Here is a 17,500-nt window from a genome sequence, read left to right on the forward strand (position 1 = left end):
GATCATAGTTCCTAAATACTTGAATGATTCAAGTACCCATCTGTCTATCTATCTATATGTATGTATGTATATGTATGTATGTATAAACACAACGTATTTTGTGTACCTTAACCCTTAGGCATTTCTCCTTAAAAGAAAGTGGCTCTTGAGGATGCAACCCTTCAATGTCCCAGATGGTACTTATGGGATAAAGCTGTTAGTCTCGTGCTTAGCTCAACCCATATTGCAACCCACAACAGTTGTCAAAGTAGTTTGTATGCAAATTTTACTATTGAAAATAACACATACAAAAAATATATGTCATTAATTGTGAAAGCACAATAATTATCTGCACATATAACATGACCCAAATTACCCCCAATTAATAATTTTTCTATTAAAAGTGGGTCACCACAATCCCATATGTTCGAGAGAATTTACGCCTTCTATGCGACCCAAATCCTTAATGAGGTTTTTAATTAGTTTTGTTAAACGCACCCGATAGCTTTGATTCTATACAGCCCATAGGTGCACCACAGGGACCTCTTGTAGGGTTTATGTCGTTTATGATGGCTCCTAATGAAACGCAGAGAGGGGATTCAATTGCTTACACAAACAGGGAAACCTATCCATAACGAATATCAGAGGAAAAGTGTTTAGACTTCTACGTCATACGTTTGCATATAGGTTTACTCTCGCTGGAAAGCTCACTCAACGGCTTGAGGACTGGCAAGTGTGTGGGGTAGACCTCAACTTCTATTCAAGAGAGAATGGGCCTTAACAGAAATGTACCATATTTTCATCCTCCCATCGCTCATTTCGATTATTTCTAGGCGGTCTCTGGCCCACCTCATTTAGTGATAGCATTTCATCAAAAACGGGGTGTGAAAGATCAGTTTGATTTTCTAAACTTTCACACATCCATAATGAAAATTACAAGAGAAATCAAGAAAAAACAAAATATTGAACCCCGGGAAAAATTACACTATTATAAAGCTATATGAATGCAATTAACCATGTCCGGAAACAAATGTTTTCAGAATCATTTCATGAAATAGCAATGATCCATTTTAATGAGTCCCGTGTCGTAAAAAACGCCATTCAGTTCTAACAGCTGATTTTTTTCGAACACAAACAAATAGTGCTTATTACCAAAAAGGATTAACATGGGCTTTTCCAATGGTGCTGCTCCGGATAATAACTTGATCAAAATTATAATGGGTTTACGTTGTAATTGCCCTACGACCAAGAGTCCATATATAGAGTTAAGGGGGATTAACCGGTTTCCTGTAGGATACGTACTTCAGGAAAGGGGATCTGATAATCCATTGGCCTTGTAATAATCTAAATAAAAACAAAATTTTATCTAAACTCAAGAATTAGTATTGTACAATTAATAAGTTCCATTAAAACCGCCTCTGAAATTTAATACAAGTCAAGTAACAAGTACGATTTTCCACGAGGCTAATCAATATTTTGTGGCATATTTACGAATGCAAAACTCCAGCAATCACGCTATGCGTCATGACTTACGATACAAGACAAAGATTCGGAGAAGGAAACTTTTAATGTAACCGAGACAAAAAAATAAAGTGTGTGAAAGTTGAAATCCAAAGATTCGCTTTACATGAAAGAAATTCGTAGAGTTGTAAAGAGTCAAAAGTAATGCAGTAGATTGTAATGAGATCTGTGCGTGCAACCTCATGCATTCCCGCTCTTATGTGTCTGTATTCTTGCTTGCTTGCTTCCTTGAGAGAGAGAGAGAGAGAGAGAGAGAGAGAGAGAGAGAGAGAGAGAGAGAGAGAGAGAATCATCTTTCCTGAAGGCATAAAATGGCATCAATCTCCTGCAGGCGTTGCCAACCAATAAATCAAGGCCCAGAGAAAATAACAGGTTTGAAATCCATTGGGAAAATGAAAGAGCGCAGCGCCTTCTGACTTCCATTTGATGACAGGTGAAATGAAGAAGAAGAATAACGCCCCAGGATTATGAGGGGTCAACAATTGCATCTCTTTTCAAATATGTTTCTTTAAAAAATGCAATAATTTCGTGAGCTTGAAATAGAATCTTCATTATGTTCTTGGGAGTACAAGACACAACTATTAACAGTTTCTCTTACTGATAGATTTGCATATTGAACATAACAGACGCACCTTTTGCATTCAATCTAATACAGTAAAGACGTTAAGATAATCTCGTTTTTAGAAATAATTTCCTTTATAAATCCATAGCTAATAAAGTCAAAACAGCAACGACACAACTAACATTGATTGCATCAAGAATTGAATAATAATAATAATAATAATAATAATAATAATAATAAAACTTTACCATAATTTGTTGATTCTTTATATGAAATGGTAAATCTTATATATTGCAGAACAACTATTAATACAATCACAGAGAGAGAGAGAGAGAGAGAGAGAGAGAGAGAGAGAGAGAGAGAGAGAGAGAGAGAGAGGAGAGAGAGAGAGAGAGAGAGAGAGAGAGAGAGAGAGACTCTTACCTTTATTTTCGACGAACATGCACGGATGGTCGAAGATGAACTCTCTAAACAAGTTGCAGTCCTTATCTAAGTGCCGCTCCCGGCAGAGACAGGTGGGTCGGAAGTACGGGAACCCGCCCAGGAACCTCAGCGCCGCCAGACACTTGTCCACCGTCACCGTCGAACAGGCAACTGCAAAGAATACAAAAATAAAACTATTAATGACGTGAATCATTCCCTCTTGAGAGTTTAAGGGGGTTTTAATGCTCAAGGAAAAATGGGATCTTATTACCTTTACTAAAATCAGTATGTATTCACCCCTGTCTACTTAAGTTTATTTTTTTCGTGAGCAACTTAACACAAAAATTACAATACCGAATTTGGCCAAAATTAGTAGTGATGTTGGGTATGACCCAAGGATGAAATCATAACATTCTGGATAAAATATATAAAAATACAAGTGCGAAGCAGTACTTTGAAAATAATTGCAATGTTAAGTAAATCGAACATATTTTATTAGTTTATATCTTTGTTTGTGAACATTAAGCAAAAACTACGGAACCAATTTCAACGAAACTAGGTGGATATGTGGCATGATGTAGGCTGGATGTAGGGTATGACTGCTTGGTGTGGCGAAGTCAGTCTACTGAGTGTCCCTCTAGTTTATCCTTTGTATCGGGACTGCTGAGAAGTGTATGGAATAGAGTAATCATTCCATTTTCTTATTGTTTTTGCCTTCCCCAAAGTTTGTACAGTAAACTAAATGTCTGTAATAAAATCAATATTTTTTTTTCAGGACTAATATATAGACAATGTAAGCAACTAAATCCTAACCAAATATCTATCATTGTAACTTAAAAAGAAAAAAAAAATTCCCACGGCAACATAAAAAAAGCCCTTTAAGGAACTGTTTTACTTTAAAAATCGACATATATAATGTAGATACAAGATGTATTCCATCTAATTGAAATTGTTCTTAGTGTCCGTAAGCGCACTTCTGCAGGATGAATCATATAGTTTAAATGTAGCCAGTATTGAAGAATGATGCTAAAATATCACATGTACTTAGATAAACATGAACTCTAAATGCATCAATATAAATGCGTAACTTGAGGGAAGACCCAATTTGCTAGATTGGCAGAAATGCAGAAAAAGCCTGTCGCCCCATCTATAAACCTGGGCTTATCTCAGGTCCCAACTCGCCTCAAGAAAATAGACTCTTTGTCGAGGGCTTTCTTAAAAAGCTAAATTCCCCCGTTTTTGTTGTTTTGAGTGACCATAATTTTCCTTGGATAATTTATCCTTAGTCATTGCAAAAATAAAAAGATGCAGACTCAAGTGTTGTTGAAAACAGTTTCTGCGACAGCAGTATCGAATCCAATCAATCGCGGCCATCTTAACACCCAATACAGCAAGCGCGATGTGTCCTTAACCCTCAAGTAATCTAAAACACATTTTGCGTCTCTCTTGTACTCTAAAGCTAAAGAGCTCCTCCTTTGAAGCATATCAATGAACCCCACTTTATTTCATTAAGGAAACGACATCGGTATTATATAACAATGTTAATTTTCTATGAAATCTAGCAACATATATCATACTCATACATATTCCATATAAACATTATATATATACATGTATATATATGTATATATTATACACCGATTTTTCGGTCAGCAAAAATAAAAAAAATAGAACGTTGGAGCTGGTCAGTAATTGGGTGGGAGAAAGACAAACTGTCTTGTTAGCACATTAGTCTATCAAATATCCATAAAACAGGACGATAGGCTGATAGCATCACTAGTAAATCCTAAAAACTAAAGGAAAAGGGCATATATATATATATATATATACACACACACACATATATATATATATATATACACACACACATATATATATATATATATACTGTATATATATGACATATATATATATATACACACATACAGTATATATATATATATATATATATTTATATATCATCATCATCAGCCATTGCTAATTCACTGCAAGAAAAATGCCTCAGATATGTCCTTTCACACGTTTTTACTAATTTTTCTTAGCGCGTAAATTCTTCGTCTCTTTACATTGTTAGATTATCCTCTTCTTTATTTGCTCTCGTATCCAGGTTGCTCTTTTTCTGTCTCATAGTATTATTCCCATCATTATTCTCACCATAGCTCTTTGAGTTGTAACTAGCTTATGCTTTAAGGCATTAGTCAGGCTCCATGTATCTGATACATAAATCAATACAGGTAGGACCATCTAATTAAATACGTCTCTTTTTTTGGAGAAAGTGACACTTAACTTTACATAATCTCATTTTGTTTACAAAAGCTTTCCATTCCATGCTCATAATTTTTTTTTATTTCAATCTCATGTCCTGGGGAAACATTTACTGTCTGTCCAAAGTTTCGTCCATAACCCTTATTTTGGAGTCTGTGTGTTTTCACTGAACGTTACCTTAGTTTTACTCATATTCATTCCCAGTCCAACATTTCTGCTTTTTGTGTTCAAACCTATCACCTTTTGCAATTCCTCCAATGATTCACTAAATAGAACTACTGTAAGTCATCTGCAAATCTAAAGTTATTTAAGTATTCCACATCACTGTTAATTCCTACATTTTTCCAATCCAAATTCATAAAAACTACTACTAGGCACACTGAGTAATTTAGGAGAGATAGGGTCTCCCTGTTTAACTCCTTTCTTAATCGATATTTCTCACTATCTTTATGTAGTTTTAGGATTGATGTACTTCCGTATAGATATCAAGTGTTCTAACATAAGATTCGACTATTCTTAGTTTTTGAAGTGCTTTCATTACTGCTGAATATTTAACAGAATTTAATGCTTTCTCATAGTCTATAAATACCATGCAGTGGTTTGCCATACTCTGTTGATTTTTCCAATAGCTGTAACAAAGTATCTTTAAACATTTTAAAACAAAAATCAGAGAGAGAGAGAGAGAGAGAGAGAGAGAGAGAGAGAGAGAGAGAGAGAGAGAGAGAGAGAGATAGATAAACTTTAATGTCGACAACATGTATCTATATAATGCGTCTCAGGGAACTCTGAAGTATTCAACTTCCGGAAGCTTACATTTAGCAACTCTCTCTCTCTCTCTCTCTCTCTCTCTCTCTCTCTCTCTCTCTTATTCCACATATTCTCTTAAGCTTAATACATTAGCCTTATGCCTTGTATACCCAAACTGCTAACCACCACGTTAGACTAACGAGCACGACAACACGCTTACTATAGATGTATGTGGGACTGGTCGAGATAATTACCCCAACCTTGAATAAATTTCGAGTTTATTCTAGATTAGGCGCCCCATAATTTACGTATATTCCAGTATTATGACATGCTTTTCACTGTAAACAGTCAAAACAAAATTAACTAATGCAATACAGAATCTTGATCTCGATAAAGAGTAATATACTTAAAAAAAAAAAAAAAAAATCCACACATACACAACGAAATGATGTGCCAATCCTCCATTGATCCATCCCTCAAAATTATTCCGTTCCATTCAAACGACTAATCAAGGCCTTTCAGACTCAAACAATGATAATGGATTTTCTTCGCTCAGCAGACTTTATGGCATCAACCTTAATCAGAACGAGACGGGAGAAGATAAAAAGTCATACTTTTTAGGCCACGTCAGCTTTAGTCCAACAAAAGTACTTTTGTGTTGTCCATCAGAAAACGCACAATAAGTCTCTGTAAGCAATTCTGATTGTAACAAAATAAACTATCATCTTGCTAATATCATCTACCAAAGCAGAATAATTATTTAACCGCTGATTAAATATAAAAATTACAGTAGGCGTAGTCCTCTCTCTACATTTTCATAGCTATTGCGGCCGACTTTTATGATACCTATTAGTTTTACCTAAATTATCTAAAGCGAAGAGTCGGGAAAAATAACATTACTATCGTACGTACATTCTATAACCACATTAAAAAAAAAAAAAATCTTGGTATTCAAGTGGTAATCACCAAGAACTTGAATTTGACTACAAGTTAGCGAAAACCGACAGCATCGGCAAGATTCATTCAGAACGATCTAGAACATCAGTAAACTATTATTAAAAAAAATTCATCAAAAATAAAAAATATGTTAAAACCAAATTTCACAACTTTCGTGTTTTGTGACTACTTTAAATCTATCTTCAGGGTGACGAATTCGCTCATGATTCCCTTTTTACGGATTTATATTACCAGTGCTCCTTTAAGGGAAGGCTCCCCACTTCTTTGGGGACGAAAACCCAGTGCGTTTCTGTTTTTTTTTTTCTTTTAATTTTGGTTCACTTGAAGCAGGAAGCAAATAGAGGACTTTAATTGGCATTTCAGACGACTTATGCATGAAGGTAAACGGCGAACAGCGCTCTCATTGTGCGATACACAAGAATGATTATATCATTCTTATCTAATAGTGAAAATCGTGCATTGATTACACTTGTGTGTCAGTCATTTATCTTTTCCAACCTAGGTGCCCTTTATAACATAAACATATGTAAATTACCTTAATGTATGTAGTTCAATTATGTAAAAAAGAGAAAAGATTTAAATGGTATCACCTCTCTCTCTCTCTCTCTCTCTCTCTCTCTCTCTCTCTCTCTCTCTCTCTCTATCTCTAGCTTTACCATTATTCAGCATTAGACCAGAGTTCACGTCATTTTTTCTCCCATCCCAAGATCAGCAATACCCAAGATTATTCTCAACCATAAATAACACCCTATATTCAAATATACAAACACAAATTACATATACTTACATAAATATATTTATATTCAATTATATATATATATATATATATATACTGTATATATATATATATATATATATATATATATATATACACAGTATATACACCATACGCACATATAATATAATGTATATATAATGAATTTATTTATGTATGCATTCACAAAAATACAATATGAATTACATTGCATATAGGGATGCGTGAAAATTATCCGGTAAGGGATCTGTGAATTTATGGAAGCCAAAGTGGATATATGTAAAGGATAGTTGAGCCAGCTACGTTTTATAACAACGAGCAGCAGTTAATGAATTGAGATTAACACAAAGAAAAAAAAAAGAAAAAAGATTCACACTTTTGAGATTATGAATAGTTTACATAGCATTTTTGTGTCACGAGAGCGCTGAACGGGAGAAAAAAGTAAACATACAGATAAAAGCCGATTGTTGTTGAAAGATTGGGTGAGAGATGGCTTGGTCATGTGGAGAGAATATAGGATGATAAGGTTGGAAAATAATAATTATTCAAAGTTGCAGGAGAAAAGGCAGAACTAGAAATGTCAGAAACACTAATCCGATTCAAAGTGCTCTTGATGATCCTTCTGTGTAGGCGTACGAAGCGATTGATACTGAGAAATTTCTCCGCACAGGGAGTTCCTCCATCAATTATTGACATAAATCACTGACACTGTCATTCAATTAATTTATTGTGCAATGTCGTATAAATATTTTCAAAATTCTGATCATCCATAGTATTCAGATCTTTCTGCACGATACCAACCACAAGTAATATACATTATATATGCACTTATCTCTAAGTCATGTCTTTTATTACCATATGTTCCATACCAAACGATACTCTAAAAAGTTATGCAATAACGAAGTTGAAAATCGGTGGACCCTCGAAAGCTCAAACTTGGTACAAATGCATTTTCGTTGAGCAGCTTAACATGGGTCTAGTTTTCATAGTCTGTCTTGTATTTTCAAATGTCATGGCCATTTACATCCGGTGATATTGATTGATAAATCAAGCCTTGGTTCCTGATATACGATTCAATGTTTTTAACACACACACACACACACAGAGAGAGAGAGAGAGAGAGAGAGAGAGAGAGAGAGAGAGAGAGAGAGAGAGAGATAGCTTAGTATAGGCATGGATTTACATGACGTGCGGTATGCATGATATTTCACTTAATTCTGACAAAATTTAAGGATTTTATAATTTGAAAGATTTAAGACATTTCATAGAGAGAGAGAGAGAGAGAGAGAGAGAGAGAGAGAGAGAGAGAGAGCTTCATGTGGATTCATAGTCACCATGAGAAAATGCACAAACGTGTTGATCTTTGCGAATCGTAAACTTATAAAGCTGAAGTTCTAAAAGGATCCTCTAAACTCTAAAGGTTGATTCACCATCTTCATACACGGATAGAGTCCGCCATGCACAGGAAATGAGGCAGGATAAGAAGGTCATGGCTTCAATAATGAGGTGATTTATTATTCATTTCCTAACCTCTTCCTCCTCCTAAACTCAACCGCTGGTGCTTTCCTGCATCCCGCTATTTGCCTCCCCACTTGCCCAACTTATCAATCTCCATTTCTCTCCCTCTCTCCTTTCACTCTCCCAACTAGACCTTCCTTTCTCTCCCACCCTCCTCCTCCTCTTCCTCCTTCAAGTCCCAGCCAATCCCTCCTTTTTCTCCGCTTCTTTTCATACTCATCTTTTTCTTATTATCAAAATGAACTGAGAGGAAGGGTATAATTTTATGCATGAGTTTCCTCAGGGTAATGAAAGAAAAAGGAATGAAAAGAGGAACAAACAAACAATCACCGATGAAAATTCCCGAAGAATCCTCGTCAGGGAAGATTACATATAATAAGGATTTGCGTAATTAAGTATATTTTTAGGATCACCGTACCTAAGACGAGCTTAAATCACGAGTTAAGGCCTCGAGACTCCGAAAACGAACCCAGGGGTAAAATCTCCTAATTTTGAGATACAATACAAATAAATGTTGGGGAGCTTCCAATTCCATAATTTCAGACAAGTATATTTCATTCACGTATTTTTTTAATTCATTTATGTACTTGTCGTAATTATCATAATTACTCTATATTTTTAGTAATGGCAATATTCAAGACTTTTATATAATTGATAAACCCGAGGTTTTTTCCAACAAAATTTAGCCACAACTGGTAATTTAATAACGTGATTTATTTGCAGTAACATGAGTGTAAGTATACATGGAATATATATATATATATATATATATATACTGTATATATATATATATATATATATATATATAAATATATATATCCCATGTCTTGCATAGAAAATATGAAGATGTATATGTGTTCTACATAGTGAGATCAATGGCCTTTTTAAAAAATAATATAACTGTCGTGAAATGTTGTGCGAGATCAATGTACTCTCTCATAGGTGACGTGTCTTAAGTCTGAAAGGTGACGTGTCCGATGTCGTATGGTATGTGACGGTGCCGAGTGAGGGTTGTGAACTCAAAGGCAGGATGCAATCAACTGAGTTGTTTATTAAGGAACACTCTTCTTTATATACAAAACCTTAAGGCAACAGGACATAACATGTTCGAGAGACAGACAATGTTCAGAGCAAAACCGGAGACATGATCATTCAGGTTTTTTTAGTGCGAGGGAAGAGCGCAGATACAAGCATAATATATACAAAATAATTATGTACAATTGTGTGACACACGGTTGGTACATGGCTCCCCCCTAAAAATGACATACTGTACATGTTAAATAGGGCGCCCTGATCTAGAGAGGCGAACTGTAGGCGGGTCATCTGGCAGAAGATAAGCAGGTTTTAGACGATCAATGGAGACCCAGTCTTCTTTGCCCAGAATGTTTAGTAGGAATGCTTTCGGACTGCGTCGGATCACAAGGAAAGGGCCCGTGTAAGGGGGCGTTAGTGGTGGCTTGCTAGTGTCGTTGCGCAAGAAGACGTGCGTTGCAGAGTGCAAGTCCGTTGGTATGTGATGCTTCGCTGGGGGCTTGTAAGTCTGGCGGCACGGAGTAAATTTTCCCACGACGTGACGTATGTGCTGGAGATCGTCGGAGGAGGTTGTAGAAGGAAAAAATTCGGCAGGGACGACCAACGGGTCGCCATACACCATTTCAGCTGCCTAGACGTCGAGGGCGTCTTTAGAAGTGGTCCTTAGTCCCAGGAGGACCCAGGGAAGCTGAGTAAACCAGTTGCAATCCTTGCAGCGGGACATCAAAGCTGCTTTGAGGGTGCGATGAAAACGTTCAACCATTCCATTGGCAGCGGGGTTGTAGGCCGTTGTCTGATGTAGGGTGATGCCCAGGAGATTCGCTATTGACGTCCACAATTGAGAGGTGAAAGTGGTTCCCCTGTCAGAAGTAATATGCTCAGGGATACCGAATCTTGAAATCCATCCAGAGAGTAAGGCAGATGTACATGAGGCGGACGTTGCAGTTTCCATGGGAATGGCTTCAGGCCAACGAGTGGAGCGGTCGATGACGGTAAACAGGTAACAATGTCCTTGTGATGTGGGTAGGGGGCCTACAACGTCGACGTGAATGTGTGCGAAACGACGCTGAGGTTGAGGAAAGGTGCCCACTCCTGAATCCGTGTGTCGATGTACTTTGGAAGTTTGGCAAGAAGTACAGGCGCGGACCCAATCCTTAGCATCCTTAGAAATGCCGTGCCAAATGAACTTTGCCTTCAGCAGCTGTGCAGTAGAACGGCACGAGGGATGTGAAAGGCCGTGAATGAAATCAAACACCTGTCGGCGCATGGGAGCAGGAATCCAAGGTCGCGGTCTACCAGTACTGACGTCACAGAGGAGGGCGGTGTTGGAGTCTTCGAGGGGAAAATCTTCCCAACGGAGGGACGTGCAGGATGTCCTACAAGCTTGATACTCTGGATCCTGTCGTTGGGCTTCAGCCAGGGCGTTGTAATCCAATCCCAGTTGAACGGCAGCCAACATCTTGACAGGGCATCGGCAACGGGATTCATTTTCCCAGGGACGTATTGGAGGGTGCAATTGTATTCAGCCACGGCGGAGAGATGTCGGCGTTGACGGGCGGACCAGGTGTCAGACTGTCGAGTGAAGGCGTGCACCAGAGGCATGTGGTCTGTGCGAATGACGAAGGGCGTACCTTCTAAGAAATGGCGAAAGTGACGGACAGCCAAGTGCACCGCCAGCAATTCTCGATCGAAGGTAGAATAACCCGATTCTGCCTTGGACAGTTTTCTGCTGAAGAAGGCCAATGGGTGGGGCGAGCCTTTGACCACCTGCTCGAGTACTGCACCAATAACGACATCGCTGGCATCGGTGGAGAGAAGGAGAGGGGCGTGTGGGATAGGAAAAGTGAGAGCCGCAGCAGTTGATAGGGCCTTCTTTGCATTGCAGAAGGCTGCTTCTTGAAGGGGACCCCACTTCAGGTCCTTTGGCTTACCCTTCAGGGAGGTGTAGAGGGGAGCAAGAGTGGCAGCAATGGCTGGCAGAAAACGGTGATAATAGTTGATCATGCCCAAGAATTCCTGCAGAGCTTTGACAGTTGAGCGAGTCACGCCCCTGATACGAAACTGGACTTCTGTAGCGCTGAAACCAAGCAAACGCCTCTCCGCTGGCGAACGGTGAAAGTTTCAATGGGGCGGCCGCAGCGCCAACTGCTGTAGTAGAGTCCGTCATAGTACCAACGATGGAGGGGCGAGGGAGGTGGGGGTGGAAGGCAGTGGGAGCGAGTCGACTTCCGGGGTCACCGTCACAGGGTTGTGAACTCAAAGGCAGGATGCAATCAACTGAGTTGTTTATTAAGGAACACTCTTCTTTATATACAAAACCTTAAGGCAACAGGACATAACATGTTCGAGAGACAGACAATGTTCAGAGCAAAACCGGAGACATGATCATTCAGGTTTTTTTTAGTGCGAGGGAAGAGCGCAGATACAAGCCTAATATATACAAAATAATTATGTACAATTGTGTGACACACGGTTGGTACAGGTAACAGTATATTTCCATCACAGTGGAGGTTTCCACAAATCTAGTAGTTTCAGCATATTGACGGAGTGACATTTCATTACTTGCTCAAAAGGAGTGGCAGTACCACTAGAGCGGTCACAAGAACAACATGGTTTTCGACTGAAAATATCTCACAGTGCAAAATGTATTCACGAACCGTTTGAAAAAAAAAAAAAAAAAAAAAAAAAAAAAAAATTCCGATGCCTTATTATCCGTCGACATGGGACATATATTTCCACGTATGCATACATATGCATATACTGCATATACATATATATATATATATATATATATATTCAAATAAGCCATATATATTTTTGATACATTAATGTCTGGATTCTCTTAACGACCTCGGGATCAGAGCCCCCGGCGAAATCACACAAAGACAAGAGCTTGTGTCCGGCCGGGAATCGAACCCTGGTCGGCAAGCTTGTATAGACAGTGACTAAACCACTTGGCCACGAAGAAAGATAAAAGTCAATGACAATTCTTCTGTACTTATACCTGTCGAATTCAGGTGTTTTGTACTTAGAATTGAAATCAACCCATCTTCACCATCGTAGCTAATTGGTAGTTCGTTACTTGGCATTCGATTAATGATAAATTTTGCACATTTAGACGTGTTTTTCATATTAAAAGCTCCATATAAAGACGACTGGCGAAATCTAACCGAGGCCCTTTGCGTCAATAGGCGTAGGAGATGATGATGATGATGATATATATATATATATATATACAGTATATATATACATATATATATGTATGTATATATGTGTATATATATATATATATATATATCAGTATATATATATATTATATATATATATTCAGATATATATATATATAATATATATCAGTATATATATATATATATATATATATACTTACTGTATATATAAGCTCTAAACATAAAATTGGACAATATCCACAAAAATTCCAAGTCCACAAAAGTGCATGCTTTCGTGTCATCTGCATTTGAGAGGAAGGGCGTACGTGAGTGGAAGAAAGCAACAGCAGCCTGAGAGCAAGCACGCCAAGAGGAAGATAATGTCACAACGACACTTTATCGACCCATTCCGAATCCCGTTAAAAGATCAAGGCCGACCTCTCAAATTATAGGTCTCTGGGTCCCTCGATTCAGCAGAAGTTGAACTTCATGGATGTGGGGAATGTATGTTCCGAACATTCCAAAAGTGAAATGGCAATGAAGGAATAAATGCTAGGAGGATACTTCATACTTTAGAAGGTGATAATGTTCTTAGAAGTGGAATTGGTCAGAAAGTGTTAGTATGATGTAACATTATGTACGTGGAATAACCGACGAATTCTTAAGACACTTGTGTTCAACAAGATTCAAATTAATGGTGCGACATTTACATCAAATAGAATCTCTCTCTCTCTCTCTCTCTCTCTCTCTCTCTCTCTCTCTCATTAACAATGCTATCAGTGGATTCATCCCTCTCTATTCATTTAAAATTACAACGAAAGAAAGTTCGGAACATTTATTAAAAAATCCTGTTCTCTCAAGACGATGGAGTCTCATGACCAACTCAATGAACACTTGTTCATACTATAGAACAGCAAAAAGTAAAATCTCTCTCTCTCTCTCTCTCTCTCTCTCTCTCTCTCTCTCTCTCTCACACACACACACACACACACACACAAACACACACACACAAACAAACACACAGACTACAATATACGCCCGTGTTTCACATGAAAAAAATAAAGTATGAAAGGATAACGTTCATACAGTGCGTTGTAAATAAACTTTACCAGGCACAACTCTGCATTATGAAAACTTCATTAACTGGACGCATGAGTTATTCAGAAATGTCTGGCGCCCCAGCATTAAATGTCACTGATACTTCCATATCGATAATGATTACGGAATTGTTCCTCAGTACACATGCAAAGTCTAAAACAATAATATCTGCAAAAAAACTCTTAGCATTATTCAAATTCATAAAAGCTAAAATTAATTAGATATATAACTATAAAAGAACCCTTTTCAACATTTAGCCAGTTAGCGAGCTACACAGAAAGCGAGAGGGAGAAACTAGGTCGAGTGCATACACACAGAATCGTTCTAATCTAAAGTTTCAATCCTCACAGTCTTTAAAACGCAATGCATTGCAAGGTATTTCTCAGATTTTGACTCTGCAACTTCAAGAAAATGTCTCAGAAAGAAACTCAGTCGAAGAGACCATTAGTGGATGATGCACTTTTACAACTCATTAGTAGAAAGGGAAAATAAACAATGGTAGTACACAACTGAAGTTATTGTGTGAAATGACTGTAGTTTGTTGCCTCTCATTTTAATATTAATCAAAAGCGCTTTATTGGAAAATGGTCATTAATTACTGCAACAACCCGCCCATGTAATCATAGCCTATTTTCATAACGACGGATGATGGCATCGTCCTCAGCATCAATGTCATCATCTCCATCACCACCATTTCTCGCCTCCGCTATCAACCATCATTAAAAATGGCCAGGCCACCATACAGCAATCCACGCTAACTTGCCTGACAAAATTACCTTCGCTGGGAGCTATAATTTAACTGCAATTAGCAAAACTTTCCACTAGTTTAACATTTTTGCGGGTAATTTTCATTGTGCTGGTAACTTGTTTCAAAATGACCTGGGGGGAATTTAAAGGACACATCAAAGCTGGCAAAACGACTTACAAAACAAATATAACATTTATGTTCAGAGAACTTTTGTCGTGTCATGAGTTAATCGGGGATAATTCGGCTTATTTTTTTTTTTTATCACAATGTTAGAAAACTTTTAATAATAATCTTCTCTTAGCAAATAGAAAAAACAACATCAACCATCTACTCGCAAATTGCAAACCTAATGGTCCGAACAAATTTGGGGTGAGAGTTATCAAAGAAAATTGATATGTGGATTTGAGTCTCATTTTCGGAGTCCATTAATTTAATGCATTCTGTGGGAGTATTTGTGTTTATCTTTTACCTTTTTATGCAGGACCAGCTATCTTATCTTCACATTGCTATAATTGTAAATGACAATCAAAGTTACATTACGCGTTCCTTTCAGGTTGTCAATACACTATATCATCAAACTTAACGACGAGAATACAGTTTATAATTTCAAGTCTTTGCAACCGGAAAATAAACAGCATCATTAGCAATTAATTAGGAGTTACTATCCATAAGAGAATATTAATATGAAAACTTTTTATCCATAAACTTATAATTGCAGGTATTCATTTCTATTTGGCAATTTAAAAAAAAATATTTGTAATTACTATTTACGACTACTCTGTTTCATGTTTAAAGCTTTTCTACATCGCTAATTCCCGTGTTCATCATCTAGTTTTATTCTCATAAAATTTTCAAAATTCTTAATATGCTATCAAAAAAGACAAAGAATGAAAAACTCCTTTTGTATCCTAACATGCTAGCAAGACGGTAATCAACATTGACTAAAAATAGTAACTTCAAACTCTGGGGCTAGCAAGTCTAGATTTGTAAATAGCATAGCTATTGAAGATATTTTGGAGTGCGTTGGAGATAATATTATAAGTAAAATACCAATATTAATTCATTTTGATGATATGATTATTAAGATCTCCAAAGTGAAATAACAATATGTTCCATCCGTTTGGAAAATTTCCGAGCCGAATACCACACAATCTTTAGGATTATGCGCCTTGAAGTTTCTAGTGCCTACTGTAGTTTTGCCAATTACAGCGACAAGTCAAGGATATTGTGATTGGGCAGTGCCACACACTACAGAATTTAGGTCCATAGGATTTGAAATGAGAGTAGTCGACTCACAACATTTTCCCCACAGTCCATGTCAAGTTGATATAGCAGTAGGTTAGCCAAGGCAGTAGGTTAGCCAGTCACCCGATGAGATACTACCGCTAGAGAGTTATTGTGTCCTTTGACTGGCCAGACTGTACTACATTGGATCCCTCTAGTTATGACTCCTTTTTACTTTGCCCTCACATACTCTGAATAGTCTGGTCTATTCTTTACATATTCACCTCTTTCCTCATACACCTTACTACCTTAAGATATCCGAAAATATTCTTCTTCACTCAAGAGGTTAATTACTGCACTGTAATTGTTTAGTGGCTACTTTCCACTTGTAAGAGTAGAATATACATATTAGCTATGGTGAGCTGCTCTCCTAGGAAAAGGACACTCCAAAATCAAACCATTGGTCTCTAGTCTTGGTTAGTGCCACAGCCCCTGTACCACTGTCTTTCACTATCTTGGGTTAGAGTTCTCTTGCTTGAGGGTACACTCAGACACTATTATATCTATTACTTTATTTCTTTTCCTCACAAGGCTATTTTCCTTGTTGGAGATCTTGGGTTTATAACATCCTGCTTTTCCACCCAAGGTTGTAGATTAGCTAGTAATAATAATGATAACTAGAAAAGCACTGAGTGCAAACCTCCACGACGGCAGCCTACTTCTCGAAACCAGCTTTGCCTTTCCCACAATTAATTTAGACCGTAGGCGTATGTGAAGTCTGACAACCATGTGTGATCTTGTAGTTAAAGTTAGGGCTAATTCGGTCGACTTTTCACTTGACCTTGACCTTGACCTTTGATCTAGGACTTTCAAAATTCAATCACTTCCACATCTCAACACAATGATTAATCCCTGAAACCTTCACGACTATACGAGTACAATTGTGGACAGTACGTTGTTCACAAACAAACAGACAAACAGGGGCGTAAACATAAACTCCTCCCAACTTCGTTGGCGGAGGTAATAATCCACCATGTTCAAAGCTACTTGTATTCAGGCGCAAGGCGCACAAGGTCTAAGTAAGAACATCAAGAGTTCAGTGCACCAGGTTTGGTAAGTAAAATCACTAGCATCAGATTCAATGTATTAAAGCAGACTTCTGGCACTAAATTTTGTAAAATCATTATAATTTGAGGGACCAAGTTTGATAAGTGAAATAGATAAAGTTCTAGATGTCAGATTTGAGTCAAGATATCAAGGAAAGATTAATCTGATAGTTTTAATCTCAGGATACAGCGTCAGGAAATAAATGCAGACTGGGCAGTGACTACCATTAATTTGCTTTTGTAAACTGACAATAAAGTCTTAACATTTTCATACATCAGTGACTCAACTAAATTACTGTTGTATAAATGATACGATTTAATCTTTAATTAATGTTCCAATCGCTCACAAATTCAGAATTAAAAGCGTGTTGGAATTTTATCAAATATATTTCATTACAT

At 37.4% G+C, this 17,500-nt stretch overlaps 1 protein-coding gene across 5 annotated transcripts in view; it reads right to left on the bottom strand.

The window, feature by feature from the left end:
- The window catches only part of LOC137641535 (uncharacterized), a 749,997-nt gene that overhangs the window by 145,756 nt on the left and 586,741 nt on the right, over positions 1 to 17,500 (bottom strand). For all 5 annotated transcript variants that reach the window (XM_068374188.1, XM_068374187.1, XM_068374186.1 and 2 more), the window contains exon 3: positions 2,486 to 2,656. In XM_068374188.1, the coding sequence (XP_068230289.1) occupies positions 2,486 to 2,656 (171 nt within the window). The remainder of the gene's footprint in view (positions 1 to 2,485; positions 2,657 to 17,500) is intronic.

This window comes from Palaemon carinicauda, chromosome 5, assembly GCF_036898095.1.
Source record: "Palaemon carinicauda isolate YSFRI2023 chromosome 5, ASM3689809v2, whole genome shotgun sequence".
NCBI lineage: Eukaryota > Metazoa > Arthropoda > Malacostraca > Decapoda > Palaemonidae > Palaemon > Palaemon carinicauda.